At 40.8% G+C, this 17192-nt stretch overlaps 1 protein-coding gene across 3 annotated transcripts in view; it reads left to right on the forward strand.

Annotated features, from left to right (window-relative positions):
- Positions 1-17192, forward strand: part of DHFR (dihydrofolate reductase) — a 120113-nt gene that overhangs the window by 21291 nt on the left and 81630 nt on the right. For all 3 annotated transcript variants that reach the window (XM_075837788.1, XM_075837804.1, XM_075837813.1), the window contains exon 3: positions 9073-9178. In XM_075837788.1, coding sequence (XP_075693903.1) covers positions 9073-9178 — 106 coding nt within the window. The remainder of the gene's footprint in view (positions 1-9072; positions 9179-17192) is intronic.

A 17192-nucleotide genomic window follows, 5' to 3' on the forward strand; every position in this document is an offset into this window, starting at 1 on the left:
TCCCGACGTATATGTTAAACGAATGCTTTGACGCATGTCATACAGTGGCATAGCATAGCCTATAATGGTATCCATTTAACGTATAAATCATGAACAAAGTCATGGGAGTTCAGAGGTATATGTTAAGCAGATACCATTAGAGTCAGTAGGTGATGGATGCCACTGTATGGCATCCGACATAGCCTCTGTTATAGTTTACGTTGGAAGATTTTCTCGTTGTTAAAACGGAGACCATAAAGCAGTGTGAACAGGGCCTAACAAAAGATTAGTCGTACAATATAAAATTACTCGGCCACCTGCGTTTTCAACACACCTACACACACACACAAGCTTTTTTAGGGTGATATGATCATCATAAAAACAATAAAATGGGGTTTACCCACGTTCTTGTTAATGACTGACGGTTTTTCCACAAGGATCTATCTTTCTATGGAATGATCTTTTGGCTTCTATTAGGCTGAATGCTCCATACAAAATGACTTACAGCTAAAATAAAATCCCACCTGCTAGATTAATGTTACAACAGGCTATCTCTTCATAGCGCCCCCGCTGTGCATCTTGGCTTCCCCGACTCTTCGATAATGCGCAATCTTCGGATGTTCATTTTGGATTACTAGATGTAGCTTCTTTCAGAAATGTTCGAGCGTGCCTTTGAAGCACAGGGGAATAGAGTGCTCTTTTTCTTATTAGTCGAGGAGATGGGAGATCGACGCAGAAAACAGAATTTCTTCCAAGATGCAGTGATGTCCTGCAACCCATTAGTTTTATACCCTGTCCTGTTAGGCTGGGTTAACATGTTGCATATAAAATGTGTTTTTGCTGTGAATCGCCGCAAAACCGCGCCATATTGCTGCAAATTTAGCAAAATCGCTGCTAAATGGCACATTGATGCTATTCACAGAAAAAAATGCATTTTCACTGCGACGTGTGAACCCAGCCTTAGAGTGGGACAGAAACACCAGATCAGTCGATACAATCATGATTCTGTTTGCAGCAATAGTTAGAGGACCTGATATGTCATTGGAAACCTCATGAAGTAATAGGAGACCTAAATATAAAAGCTTTCTCAAATATACATTTATAAGAAAAACTAAGAAAAATGTCTTCTTTAGTTTACTGATAAGGCTTTGTTCACATTTGCGTCGGGACTCAGTTTATGGGTTCCGTCTGAGCTTTCCATCAGGGAACCCATGAACGGAATCCAAACTGAAACCAGAGGTTTCCATTTGCATCACCATTGATTTCAATGGTGATGGATCCGGTGCGAATGGTTTCCGTTTGTCACTGTTGTGTGAGGGTTCCGCCATTTTGATGGAATGAATAGCGCAGTCGACTATGGTATTTATTCCGTCAAAATGACGGAGCCTTTACAAAACGGTGACAAACGGTAACCATTTTTACCGGATCCGTCACCATTGAAATCAATGGTGATGCAAACGGAAACCTATGGTTTCTGTTTGGATTCCGTTCATGGGTTCCCTGACGGAAAGGTCCGACAGAACCCGTGAACGGAGTCATGATGCAGATGTGAACGAAGCCTAAGGCTGGATTCACACGAGCGTGTGCTTTTTGCACTCACAAAAGCTCCGTGTGTCATCACCATATGATGCGCGGCTGCGTGATTTTCGCGCAGCCGCCATCATTATGACACTCTGTTTTTATGTTTGTAAACAGAACAGCACGTGGTGCTTTTCTGTTTTCATTCATAGTTTTGACTACTGTAGCGCGCATCACGCGAGCCACATGGAAGTGTGTCCGTGTGCCGTGCGCGGTTTTCACGCACCCATTGACTTCAATGGGTGCGTGATGCGCGAAAAACTGGTAAATATAGGACATGGCGTTAGTTTTACACAGCGGACATACGCTGCGTGAAAATCACTGACTGTCTGAACGGCCCCATTGACTAACATAAGTCCGTGCGACGCGCGTGGAAATCACGCGCGTAGCACGGACATATTATACGTTCGTCTGAATAAGCCCTAAGGGAGATGACTTCAGCTGCTGTGTAGTGAGCAGTCAGCCTCACTAGATTTTCTGCTTTTAAGCTGGGAGAGTCCACTGTGAGGGGGAATTTAACAACTTTTCTATGCCAGCCCCAGCGGCGCACATACTGTCGAAGATGCAACAAATTTATGAAGAGGCATCACAATCCTGTCACAGCTTTTTTCTCAGTCCATGGCTGCTCCTGGCCCAAGCAGATTTAGACCTTGTTCAAACAGGTTCTGTAAAATCTGCATCAAATGTGCACTAAGCAGAAGAAATATATAAAGGAAGGACTTAGTGTCTCCTCTCCAGGATACAATTTTGGTTTTGGTCGTAGAACTTTTTTTCCAACTCATTCATGACCTATCCGCAGGACATGCCATATATATCTGATAGATGCGGGTTCCAGCTTACTATGTCCCTCTGATGCCTTCCATAACCGTCGAGCCGTCAGTGCAGTTCACTGACTAATACGGCTGAAAGTGCCGAGATGCAGCTTCTACGTATAGTGAATACATAGAAGCTGTATCACGAAAAGTAAACCCAATTATCAGTGAATTCCAAATGGTTTTTTATCAATAAATATGTACACTTATAAAAAGAAATGCCCTTCAAACGTTTACATAGCCTTTAACCCCTTAAGGACGCAGCCTAGTTTGGGCCTTAAGGCTCAGAGCCCATTTTTCAAATCTGACATATTTCACTTTATGTGGTAATAACGTCGGGATGCTTAAACCAATCGAAGCGATTCTGAGATTGTTTTCTCGTGACACATTGGGCTTCATGTTCGTGGTAAAATTTGGTCGATATATTCAGTGTTTATTGGTGAAAAATTGCAAAATTTTGAGAAAATTTTGAAAAAATAGCATTTTTCTGAATTTAAATGCATCTGCTTGTAAAACAGACAGTTATTCCACCCAAAATAGTTACTAGTTCACATTTCCCATATGTCTACTTTAGATTGGCATCGTTTTTTGAACATTCTTTTATTTTTCTTGGACGTTACAAGGCTTAGAACATAAACAGCAATTTCTCATATTTTTAAGAAAATTTCAAAAGCCTTTTTTTTAAGGTACCTCTTCAGTTCTGAAGTGGCTTTGAGGGGCCTATGTATTAGAAACCCTGATAAAACACCCCGTTTTAAAAACTAGACCCCTCAAAGTATTCAAAACAACATTTAGAAAGTTTAACCCTTCAGGCATTTCACAGGAATTAAAGCAAAGTGGAGGTGAAATTTGAAAATTTCATTTTTCTTGCTGAATTTAAATTTTATTAAAAAAAAATTCTGTAACACAGAAGGTTTTACCAGAGAAACAATACTAAATATGTATTGTCCAGATTCTGCAGTTTTTAGAAATGTCCCACATGTGGCTCTAGTGCGCTCGTGAACTAAAACACAAGCCCTAGAAACAAGGAAGCACCTAGTGCATTTTGAGGCCTCTTTTTTATTAGAATATATTTTAGACAGCATGCCAGGTTTGAAAAGGTGTTGAGGTGCCAAAACAGTAGGAATCCCCCAATAGTGACCCCATTTTGGAAACTACACCCCTAAAGGAATTCATTTATGGTTGTTGTTACCATTTTGACCGCACATTTTTTTCACAGCACGTATTTGAATTGGGCTGTAAAATGAAAAAAATGTCATTTTTTCCAATAAAATGTTGTTTTAGCTCAAAAATTCTTATTTTCACAAGAAATAAAATACTCCATTTTGTTGCCCAATTTGTCCTGAGTGCGGCAATACCCCATTTGTGGTGATAAACTGCCGTTTGGGCCCATGGGAGGGCTCAGAAGGAAAGGAGCACTCTGTGTTTGTTGGAGTCCAGATTTTGCTGGATTGGTTTTCGGGTGCCATGTCGCATTTGCAGAGCCCCAGAGGTATCAAAGCAATAGAAACCAACCACAAATGACCCCATTTTGGAAACTACACCTCTCAAGGAATTCATTTATGGGTGTTATGACCATTTTGACCCCATAGTTTTTTCACAGAACTTATTTGAATTGGGCTGGGAATTAAAACAAAATTATTTTTTTCAAATAATATGTAGTTTTGGCTGAAAATTTCTTATTTTCACAAGAAACAAAATACCACATTCTGTTGCGCAATTTGTTCTGAGTGCAGCAATACCCCATTTGTGGTGATAAACTGCTGTTTGGGCCCATGGGAGGTCTCAGAAGGAAAGGACCACCATTTGGCCTACTGGGGATTTTCTAGTGCGAAGTCATGTATGCAGAAGCACCTGAGGTACCAGTACAGTTGAAACCCGCAAGAAGTGACCCCGTTTTAAAAACTACACCCTTAAGGCATTCATCTAGAGGTATAGTGAGCATTTTCACCGGAGACCTACACCCCATAAACTGTAATGTGGGTTCTCCCGGGTATGGCAATACCCTACATGTGGCTGTTATCAGCTGCCTGGGCACACAGCAGGGCCCAGAGGGGAAAGACGAGGGGGGATAAACTGTGCGGAGTGCATCAGGGTAAGTAAAATTGGGGTAAATTATAAACCAAGGGATGTATGATAAATTTTAAAACACTTTCATACAGAGCTCTGGTTTTTCGGGACACGCGTTACATTGATATATTGTGTCCTCCCTTATCCCCCTCTTATAGCAGACTTTGCACCTCTTTTGACTTTTTCCCTTCTTGCCAGTTTGGGGAACTTCTCCTGGAAAGTGTTGCCCTGGTACGATGCGTGTGGCCCCGCTTCCAGAAGTACTGGGTGCCCCCCTTCTTGGTCCCTAAAGATTAGGTTCTTGATAATCACCTCTTGAAATTCCAGGAAAGTTCCCGTCTGGCCTGTACATCGACGTAGCACGTACGCATTGTACAATGCCATCTGTATGATGTGCCCGGCCAGCTTCTTATACCACACCGCATGGCGCTGTAGGGCTTCAGGGCTTGATCTTAAAGTCCACACCTCCCATGTACCTATAGTAGTCCAGGATGCAGTCTGGTTTGGGGGTGGCCTTTCCTTCATATATCCTAAATCTGTAGGTATACCCGGATGCACTCTCACAGCTTATACATCTTCACGCCATATCTTGCCCTCTTACCCGGCAGGTACTCGCGGAATTGAACCCTCCCTTTAAAATATACCAGGGACTCATCAATAGAAATACACTTCTCGGGGGTGTATGCTTGGGAAAACCGGGCACTGAAACGGTCTAATAGGGGTCTCAGTTTATACAAACGGTCAAAACTGGGGTCATCTCGGGGTGGGCACGGCTCATTATCAGTATAATGTAAGAAGCGAAGTATTGCCTAAATTATTTATTTTTTTAGGTTCCAGTTCAGTTCTGAAGTTGCTTTGAGGGGCCCATATATTAGAAACCCTATCAAACACCCCATTTTAGAAACTAGACCCCTCAAAGTATTCACAACAGCATTTAGAAAGTTCATGAACCCTTTAGGTGTTTCACAGAAATTTAGAGCAAAGTAGAGGTGAAATTTACATATTTTTTTTTTGTCAGAAAATTCTCTTTATACCATTTTTTTTATAACACAAAAGGATTTATCAGAGAAACGCAACTTAATACGTATTGCCCAGATTCTGCAGTTTTGAGAAATATCCCACATGTGGCCCTCGGGCGGTAATGGACTGAAGTACCGGCCTCCGAAGCAAAGGAGCACCTAGTGGATTTTGAAGCCACTTTTTTATTAGGCACCATGTCCGGTTTGAAGAGGTCTTGTGGTGCCAAAACATTGGTAACCCCCCAAAAGTTACCCCAATTTGGAAACTAGACCCCTTGAGGAATGCATTGTAGTTTTCTTGCGGTGCATGCGGCTTTTTGATCATTTTTTATTCTATTTTTAGGTGGCGTGGTGACTAAAAAACAGCAATTCTACTATTGTTTTTTATTCTATTTTTTTTACAGCGTTCACCGTGCGCTATAAATGACATATTCACTTTATTTTGCGGGGCGATACGATTACGGCGATACCCTATGTTTATAGTTTTTTTTTATGTCTTATGGCTTTTGCACTATAAAATACGTTTCGTAAACAATCATTCACTTTTTGTGTTACCTTATTCTAAGAGCCAGAACTTTTTTATTTTTCAATCAATAAAGCCGTGCGAGGACTTATTTTTTGCGGAACGAACTGTAGTTTCGATCAGGACCATTTTTCGGTACATGCGACTTTTTGATCTCTTTTTATTCCATTTTTTGGGAGGTGAAGTGACCAAACAATTGTTATTGTGGTACGGTTTATTATTATTTTCTTTTACGGCGTTCACCGTGCGGGATAAATAACGAAATAATGTAGTTCAGGCCGTTACGGACGCGGCGATACCAATTATGTATAGTTTATTTGTTTCTTTATATATTTTTATTAATAATAAATGACTGATAAGATAAAAAGGGGGATTTTTACTTTTAATAGTTTTAAAACTTTTATTTTCTTATTTTTACACATCTTTTTTTTACTTTATTACTTTGTCCCACTAGGAGACTTGAGGGCAGGGGGCCCTGACCGCTATTCTAATACACTGCACTACATGCGTAGTGCAGTGTATTAGAACTGTCAGCTACTCACTGACAGCAAGCATAGTGGGTCCTGACGTTGTCAGGACCCACTAGGCTTCCGTCTATGGCATAGCCGGACGCCATTGTTTGGTGTCCGGTTGCCATAGTCACCATCGCCGGCCGCTATCGTGTAACAGGCCGGCGATGGCAGCTTAACCCCTAAAAAGCCGCGATCTCTATAGAACGCGGCTTTTAAGGGGTTAATCAGCGGGGACACAGCGATCGGTCCCCGCTGTAGGAGCTGTGACAGCTGCTGTACGAAACAACAGCTGTCACAGCTCCTGTATGTGTTGGGAGGACGGCCGAAACGGCCGTTACTCCCGAGACGTACTATTAGGTCATGGAGCGCGAACGATACAGCTGTCATGACGTAATAGTACGTCCAGGAGCGGGAAGGGGTTAATGACCAGCCTATTTTAAACCTTAATGACCAAGCTATTTTTTATGTTTTCCCATCGTTGCATATTTTTGCGTCGACATAGCTGTATATGGTCTTATTTTTTGTGGGACAAGTTGTATTTGTTAATAGCACCATTTTGGGGTACATAAAATTTATTGATTAACTTTTTTTGGGGGAGGGATAGAAAAAAAACTGACATTTCGCCACTTTTTTTGCATCCTAAATCGACGCCGTTTACCGTGTGGTATAAATAACACAATAACTTTATTCAGCGGGTTGTTACGTTTGCAACGATACCAAATTTGTATAGATTTTTTATGATTTACTACTTTTACACAGTAAAAACGCTTTTTTTTCAAAATTATTTGTTTTTGAGTCTCCACATTTGAAGAGCCATAACTTTTTTTATTGTTCCGCCAATGCAGTTGTATGAGGGCTTTTTTTTTTTTTTTGTGGGACGTAGTTTTTATTGGTGCCATTTTGGAGTAGATGCGATTTTATTTTTTTATTAATTTTTTTTATCACTTTTTATCACATTTTTTTTAAGGCAGGATTCACAGAAAACAGCAATTTTTCCATTGTTTTTTTATATTTTTTCGGCGTTCACCATGCGGGTTAAATAATAGCTTTATAGTCTGGGTCGTTACGGACGCGGCGATGTAAAAAAGTTACACATATTTAGTTTTCATTTTGTTTTTTTTTAATAGTAAGGGGAAAAAGTGGGGTTTTCATTTTTTTTTATTAACTTTTATTAAACTTTTTTTTTTTTTTTTTTACTTTTTTTTTACTAGTCCCACTAGGGGACTTTAATATGCGATCCTCCGATCGCTTTTATAATACACTGCAATACTTCTGTATTGCAGTGTATTACTGCCTGTCCGTTTAAAACGGACAGGCATCTGCTAGGTCATGCCTCCGGCATGACCTAGCAGGCATTCATTACAGGCAGACCTGGGAATCTTATCGCCGGGTGTCAGTGGGATGAAAGGGAGCTTCTTCCCTCTCTCCAAAACAACTCAGATGTGGCGCTCGCTATTGAGAGCCGCATCTGAGGGGTTAAACGGGTGAGATCGATCTCACACGTTCGAGCAGGGACGCCCTCAGCTACATCTGGTAGCTGAGAGCAGGGAGATTTAACGGCTCCCTGCTCTGTTTATTTGCATCAGAATAAAGCCCATTAGTGGCCGCCGTGCAAAGGCGTATTGGCGATCACGAACGGGTTAAGCCAAATTTGTCAGTGAGCTGCACTGACCAAACGTTTATTAGAAATGTTTTTTTTTTAGCCATTATGACATACATTTAAGTAAATATACCTTTGTATGTAAAAGTGCAGTCTGCTACTCTATTCGGTATACTGATGTATACCAGCCAGAAGGACACTCTCTTTTTGCCTCAGTTGGGCTAATGTAATCTTATGGATATGCCCTGCGTGTACTTTGGCAGTTTTGCCGGTGGACACGCTAAACGTACATCGCAAAAAATTCGTCCTGCAAATAATTTGCTTAAAAAAGAATCTATAGCCAGAATATTACCAACTTCTTAACTCTGTTAATGGATTTTTTTGATTCTCAGGGTCATGGACCTCAGATTTGGGTTTCCTACGTTTATATGGCAGCTGTAAAGCGTATCTCTAAATACTGTTCGCAGCTCAGAGTAGCGGCTCTGATTAAATTGCTGGCCGTGTAATCGTGTAAAGAAAAAAGAATTTAAAAAAAAAAAAGAATTAGAACATTACGATATGATCCAGTATCTGGTTTTAATTAGTACAAAAGTATGGGTGATACATTGCCTTTAAAAATGGTTCAAATACATGAACATGTGGGAATCCGGCCTCATAAACTTAGGCTTTGTGATGTGGCGGTATTTGTCCACCTCGAATTTAGCCACAAATCCATGGTAAAATCTGCATGTTTACATTACAAAGGGTATAGTCTGTGGCAAAATTCCTTAATCTACAGTATGTCCTAAAATCAGAATTTTTCTGCCAATGTGAATGGGTTTTTGTGCATTATACTTTGTTGAGGATTTTTTTTATTAGTTTGAAAAGATATGGCATTCTACTAATGCTCCACAAGATGCCACTGTAGCAGAAGTTTCTACAGCAATCTACAAAATGTTTTGACTTTCAATATAATAAATGATGTATTCTTCTCCCACAGGCAAGCAAAATGTAGTAATTATGGGCAGAAAAACATGGTTCTCTATTCCAGAGAAGAATCGCCCTTTAAAGGAACGAATAAACATAGTACTAAGCAAAGAGCTCACGTAAGTGAAGTGTATTTTTCTTTTTAAGTTTCCAGTATTTTGACACTATGTACAGCTGGCTATTTAAATGTAAGGAAACTTCTGAATATTGCTAATTGATGGTTATATTAAGCTGATTTAGGGTATGTTCACACGGTCAGGATTTGCATTCTGCAAATCTGCCGTGGATTTCAAAGGTCCGTGGCTAAAACTCCTATTTCTGCCATGGATTGGCGTGAGGATCCACACGCGGATTAGCTCCTTTAATAACCCCTTCCAGACATTTGCCGTAAATGTACGTCATGGAAAGCATTGACTTCCCGCATCTTGCCGTACATTTACGGCAAATGTTTGGCACCGGCTCAGAAGCTGAGCCGGTGCCATCATCGTCGGATCTCAGCTGTATCTTACAGCTGACATCCGACTGTAACGGCGGGGACCGAAATTAGCTTAGATCCCCGCCATTAACCCCTTAAGTGCAGCGCTCAAACGCGATCGCTGCACTTAAGGTGTTTGCAGCTCATCGGAGCCCCAGCAATGAAATTGCCGGGGTTCCGGTGGCTGCAATTGCAACCGGTGGCCTAATACTGGCCTCCCGGTCTGCCTAGCACCGAAGCCGGTCAAGAACTGCCCGGCGGCGGAGCCTGATCGGCTTCCGTAGCTGCCGGCAAGATGGCGCCGGGTCAGGAGCTGATCCGGCGTCATCAGCGGTGGAAGTCAGCTGTACTGTACAGCTGACATCCACCTGTAACGGCAGGAACTGGAGCTAGCTCCGATCCCTGCCATTAACCCCTTCGATGCAGCAATCGAAAGCGATTGCTGCATCGTAGCGGTTACTAGCAGATCGCCAGCCCTGACAGGCAATCGGGACTGGCGACTGCTGTTATGGCAACAGGAGACACAATGGTCTCCTGCTCTGCCATTACGGAAGCCGATTAGGCCCCGCCGGGAGGCGAAGTCTAATCGGCTTGCTGTCAGTGAATGACTGACAGATCTAATACATTGCACTGCATAGGTAGTGCAATGTATTAGAAAAAAAAAAATCTGACCGTTGGACCTTCAAGTCCCCTAGTGGGACTTGAAGAAAAGTGTAAAAAAAAGTGCAAAAAATAAAAGTTTGAAAACAGTAAAAGTTTCAAGTAATCAAATAAAACACAATCCCCCTTTTACTCTTATCAAGTCCTTTATTATTGAAAAATAATAATAAACCATATGTATTTGGTATCGCCACGACCGTAACGACCTGAGGTATCAAAATATTATATTATTTATTGCACGCGGTGAACAGCGTAAAAAACTACCAGAGTTTCTGTTTTTTGGTCACTTTGCCCTACAAATATTAGAATAAAAAGTGATTAAAAAGTCGCACATATCCAAAAATGGTACCTATAAAAACTATAGCTCGTCCCGCAAAAAACAAGCCCTCATACACCTCCGTCGACAAAAAAATAAAAAAGTTATGGTTCTCACAACTTGGCGACAGAAAAAATACATTCTTTTTACAAAAGTAATTTTATTGTGCAAAAAGTTGTAAAACATAAAAAAGTGCTATAAATTAGGTATCGCCGGAATCGTACTGACCCGCAGAATAAAGTTAACATGTAATTTATAACGCATGGTGAACGCTGTATAAAAAAAACGAAAAAAGCTGTGCCAGAATTGCGTTTTTTTGTTTACCTGGCATCCCAAAAAATAGGATAAAAGGTGATCAAAAAGTCACATGTACCCCAAAATGGTACCAATAATAACTACAGCTCGTCCCGCAACAAACCAGCCCTCATACCGCTACGTCTATGAAAAAATAAAATTAGTTATGGCTCCAATAAGTCAGGAAATAAAAAAATATGCAGTTGTGCCCGAGGGGAACATTTCTTCTGTTTGAAGAGGCGATTTATCAAGGACCTAAAATTAGGAAACCAGGAAGGGGAGAGCCCAAACATATCCGCTGGAAGCGACGGTGCCCGTATTATACCAGGACAACACTTTCCCAGCAAAATTCCCCAAACTACAAAAGGTGCGGAGTGTGGACCAAAAGGGGGATAAGAAATTACACCATTTATCAGTGCGACACCGGCCTGTGCAGAAAGGATTGCTTCACAGTGTAACACACATCTATGGATTATTTTTTTTTTTTTATACCACCTGACTATGCCCCTTATATACTCCGCCCCGCTTACATGTACCCCCACATTATAAATGGAAACACCAGCAATACTCAAACATATATAGTACCAAGCAAAATCCGCTCTCCAAAAGCCAAATGGTGCTCCCTCGGCTCTGAACCCTACAGCGTGCCCAAACAGCAGTTTCCTTCAACATATATGGCATCGTCATACCCGGGAGAACCCTTTTAGCAATTTTTGGGGTGTGTGTCTCCAGCGACATAAGCTTGGCATGACATATTTGCCACTGAATGGCATATCTAGGGAAAAATATAAATTTTTAATTTGCACCATCCGCAGCGCATTCATTTATGGAAAAGACCTGTGGGGTGAAAATGCTCACTACACCCCTTAATAAATGCCTTGAGGGGTGTAGTTTCCATAGTGGGGGTCACTTCTCAGGGGTTTCTTTTTATTATTTCACATCTGAGCCTCTGCAGTTGTGAACCAATACTTTGTAAATCGCCAAATTAGGCCTCCACTCCGCATGGTACTCTTCACTCCTGAGCCCTGTCATATGTCCAGGCAAAAGATTAGGGCCACATGTAGGGTGTTTCTAAAACCGGGAAACACTGCATAATAATTAGAGAGCTGTCTTGTTATGGTGGCACAAGCCGGGCACCACATATTGGCATATCTATGGAAAAAAATCCCATTTTCACTCTTCAACATCGAGTGAACACGAATTTCTACAAAACACCTGCAGGGTTAAAATGCTTACTACACCCCTTGGTAAATGCATTGAGGGGTGTAGTTTCCAAAATGGGGTCACTTCTGGGGGGTTTCCACTGTTTTGGGCCCACAGGCGCCCAGAAACCAATCCAGCAACATCTGCACTCCAAATGGCGGTCCTTCCCTTCTGAGCCCTGCCGTTTGCCCAAACAGCAGTTTATGACCACATATGGGGTATTGCCGTACTCGGGAGAAATTGCTTTACAAATGTTGGGTTCTTTTTTTCCTTTATTTGTTGAGAAAATGAAAAAATTTGCGCTAAAGCTACGTCTTATTGAAGAAAAAGGACTGTTTTTATTTTCACTGCCTAATTCTAATAAATTCTATGAAACATCTGTGGGGTCAAAATGCTCACTACACCGCTAGATGAATTCCTCAAGAGGTGTAGTTTCCTAAATGGAGTCCCTTTTTGGGCGTTTTCATTGTTTTGTCCCCTCAGGGGCTTTGCAAATGTGACCTGGCCTCCGCAAATCATTCCTGCTAAATGTGATCTCAAAAAGCCAAATAGTGCTCTTTCCCTTCTAAGCCTCGCCGTGTGTCCAAACAGCCGTTTATTACCACATGTGGGGTATTGTTTTACTCGGGAGAAATTGCTTTACAAATTTTGTGGTGCTTTTTCTCCTTCAGTCCTTCTGGAAATGAGAAACAATTAGCTAAACCTAGATTTTTTTTGAAAAAATGTAGATTGTCATTTTCAGGGCCTACTTCCAATAATTTATGCAAAAAACCTGTTGGGTCAAAACGCTCACTATACCCCTAGATAATTTCCTCAATGGGTGTAGTTTCCAAAATGGGGTCACTTGTGGGGGGTTTCCACTGTTTTGTCCCCTCAGGGGCTTTGTAAATGTGACATGGCCTCCGCAAATCATTCCTGCTAAATGTGAACTCCAAAAGCCAAATAGCGCTCTTTCCCTTCTCAGCCACGCCGTGTCTCCAAACAACCGTTTATTACCACATGTGGGGTATTGTTTTACTCGGGAGTCCTTGTGGAAATGAGAAAAAAAATCGCTAAACCTACATTTTCTTTGAAGAAATGTTGATTTTAATTTTCACGGCCTACTTCCAATAATTTCTGTAAAAAACCTGTGCGGTCAAAATGCTCACTACACCCCTAGATAATTTCCTTGAGGTGTCTAGTTTCCCAGATGGGGTCACTTTTGGGGGATTTTCACTGTTTTGGCACCGCAAGAGCCCTTCAAACCTGACATGGTGCCTAAAATATATTCTAACAAAAATAAGGCCCCAAAATCCACTAGGTGCTACTTTGCTTCTGAGGCCGGTGCTTCATTCCAGTAGCACGCTACGGCCACATGTGGGATATTTCCTAAAACTGCAGAAACTGGGCAACAAATATTGAGTTGCATTTCTCTGGTAAAACCTTCTGTGTTATAAAAAAACTTGTATTAAAAACTTATTTCTGCAGAAAAATATGAAATTTGTAAATTTCACCTCTACTTTGCTTTAATTCCTGTGAAATGTGTAAAGGGTTAAGACATTTTCTAAATGCTGTTTTGAATACTTTGAGGGGTGAAGTTTTTAAAATGGGGTGACTTTTTGGGGGTTTCTAATATATAAGGCCCTCAAAACCACTTCACAACTGAACTGGCCCCTGTAAAAATAGCCTTTTGAAATTTTCTTGAAAATGTGAGAAATTGCTGCTAAAGTTCTAAGCTTTGTGAGGTCATAGAAAAATAAAAGGATGTTCAAAAAACGATGCCAATCTAAAGTAGACATATGGGTGATGTTAATTAGCAACAATTTTGTGTGGTATAACTGCCTGTCTTATAAGCAGATACATTTAAATTGAGAAAAATGCTAATTTTTGAAATTTTTCGCTAATTTTTGGTGTTTTTCACAATTAAATACTGAACATATCGAGCACATTTTGCCAGTAACATAAAGTCCAATGTGTCACGAGAAAACAATCTCAGAATCGCTTGGATAGGTGAAAGCATTCCGGAGTTATTACCACATAAAGTGACACGTCAGATTTGAAAAATGAGGCTCTGTCAGGAAGGTCAAAAGTGGCTAAAGAGGGAAGGGGTTAAAGTTCAATGCTGTTAATCCATGGCTTTTCAGAGCGGAATGCGCACCAATAATGAACATACTGTGGATTTTAAAATCCACGCTGTGGTCATGATTCCACACAGACTCTTTACAGAGCATGTGAATGGGGCATTAACCCCTTCCCTCTTTAGCCACTTTTGACCTTTCTGACAGAGCCTCATTTTTCAAATCTGGCGTTTCAATTTATGTGGTAATAACTTCGGAATGCTTTTACCTATCCAAGCGTTTCTGAGATTGTTTTCTTGTGACAAATTGGACTTTATGTTACTGGCAAAATTTGCTCGATACATTCAATATTTAATTGTGGAAAACACCAAAATGTAGCGAAAAATTGCAAAAATTAGCATTTTTCTAAATTTAAATGTATCTGCTTGTAAGACAGGCAGTTATAACACACAAAATTGTTGCTAATTAACATCCTCCATATGTCTACTTTAGATTGGCATCGTTTTTTGAATATCTTTTTATTTTTCTAGGGCGTTACAAGGCTTAGAACTTTAGCAGCAATTTCTCACATTTTCAAGAAAATTTCGAAAGGCTATTTTTACAGGGGCCAGTTCAGTTGTGAAGTGGCTTTTAGGGCCTTATATATTAGAAACCTCCAAAAAGTCACACCATTTTAAAAATGTCACCCCTCAAAGTATTCAAAACAGCAAGTTTCTTAACCCTTTTAGATGTTTCACAGGAATTAAACCCAAGTAGAGGTGAAATTTACAAACTTCATTTTTTGATGTTGCAGAAATTAATTTTTAATCCATTTTTTTTGTAACACAAAGTTTTACCAGAGAAACGCAACTCAATATTTATTGCCCACATTCTGCAGTTTTAGGAAATATCCCACATGTGGCGCTAGTGTGTTGATGGACTGAAGCACCAGCCTCAGAAGCAAAGGAACACCTAGTGGATTTTGGGCCTCCTTTTTATTAGAATATATTTTAGGCACCATGTCGGGTTTGAAGAGCTCTTGCAGTGCCAAAACAGTGGAAATCCCCCAACAGTGACCCCATTTGGGAAACTACACCCCTTAAGGAAATTATCTAGAGGTATAGTGAGCATTTTGACTCTACAGGTTGATTGCAGAAATTATTGTAAGTAGGCTGTGAAATTGGAAATCTACATACAGAAAATGTATGTTTAGCTAATTTTTTCTCATTTCTACAAAGACTAAAGGAGAAAAAGCACCACATAATTTGTAAAGCAATTTCTCACAAGTAAAACAGTACCCCATATGTAGTAATAAATGGCTGTTTGGACACACGGCAGGGCTTAGAAGGGAAGGAGCGCCATTTGGCTTTTGGAGCTCAAATTTAGCAGGAATGGTTTGCGGCGGCCATGTCGCATTTGCAAAGCACCTGAGAGACCAAAACCGTGAAAACACCCAAAAAGTGACTCCATTTAGGAAACTACATCCCTTGAGGAATTCATCTAGGGGTGTAGTGATCATTTTGACCCCACAGGTGTTTCATAGAATTTATTAGAATTGGGCAGTGAAAATAAAAACAATAAGAAGTAGCTTTAGCTCAAAATTTTTCATTTTCTCAACAAATAAAGGAATAAAAGAACCCCAACATTTGTAAAGCAACTTCTCTGGAGTACGGAAATACCCCACATGTGGTCATAAACTGCTGTGGGCACACAGCAAGGATCAGAAGAGAAGGATCACCATTTGGCTTTTGGAGCACAGATTTTGCTGGATTGGTTTCTTGACACCATGTCGCTTTTTGCAAAGCCCCTAAAGTACCAGTACAGTGGAAACTACCCAAAAGGGACTCCATTTGTGATACTACACTCCTTGAGGAATTAAAGGTGTTTCATAGACTGTATTTGAATTGGACAGTGAAAATAAAAATCAAATTTTTTTTCTAATAAGACTTAACTGTAGCACAAAGTTTTAATTTTCTCAAAAAATAAAGGAGAGAAAGTACCCCAACTTTTGTAAAGCAATTTCTCCCGAGTACGGCAATACCCCATATGTGGTCATGAACTAATTTTTGGGCACACGGCAGGGCTCAGAAGGGAAGGAGCGCCATTTGGCTTTCAGAGTACAGATTTTGCTGGATTGGTTTCTGGTCGCTATGTCGCATTTGCAAATCCCCTGTGGGACCAACAGTGGAAACCCCGCAAAAGTGACCCCATTTTGGAAACTACACCTATAGATGTAGTGAGAATGTTAACCCTGCAGGTGTTTTGCATGAATTAGTGTGCACTCGATATTGCAGTGTGAAAATTGGGTTTTTCAATAGATATGCCAATATGTGGTGCCCAGCTTGTGCCACCATAACAAGACGGCTCTCTAATTATTATGATGGGTTTCCCGGTTTTAGAATCACTCTACATGTGACCCTAATCTTTTGCCTGGACATTCGGCAGGGCTCAGGAGTGAAAGAGTACCATGCGAAATTGAGGCCTAATTTGGCGACATATAAAGTATTTGTTCACAATTACAGAGCTCTGATGTGAAATAATGAAAGAAACCCCTGAGAAGTGACCCCATTTTACAAACTACACCCCCTCAAGGCTTTTATTAAGGGGTGTAGTGAGGATTTTCACCCCACAGGTCCATAAATGATTGCACTGCGGATGGTGCAAATTAAAATTGTTCCCTAGATATGCCAATTCAGTGTCAAATATGTCGTGCCCAGCTTATGCCACTGGAGAGAGACATCCCAAAAATTGTTAAAAGGGTACTCCCGGGTATGGCGGTGCCATATATCTGGAAGTAAACTGCTGTTTGGGCACACTGTAGGGCTCAGATGGGTGGGAGCGCCATTTGGCTTTTGAAGCGTAGATTTTGCTTGGTAGTAGTTTTGTTTGAGTATTCCTGGTATTTCAGTTTATAATGTCGGACATATGTAAGCTGGGCAGAGTACATCAGAGGCATAGTCAGGTGGTATAATAATGGGGTAAACAATAAAATAATCCATAGATGTGTGTTACGCTGTGAAGAATCCTTTCTGCACAGGCCGGTGTCGCACTGATAAACAGTGTCTTTACTTATCCCCCTTTTGGTCCACACTCCGCACCTTTGCAGTTTGGGGAATTTCCTGTGAAGTGTTGTCCTGGTTTAATACGTT

This window comes from Rhinoderma darwinii, chromosome 1, assembly GCF_050947455.1.
Source record: "Rhinoderma darwinii isolate aRhiDar2 chromosome 1, aRhiDar2.hap1, whole genome shotgun sequence".
Taxonomy (NCBI): domain Eukaryota; kingdom Metazoa; phylum Chordata; class Amphibia; order Anura; family Rhinodermatidae; genus Rhinoderma; species Rhinoderma darwinii.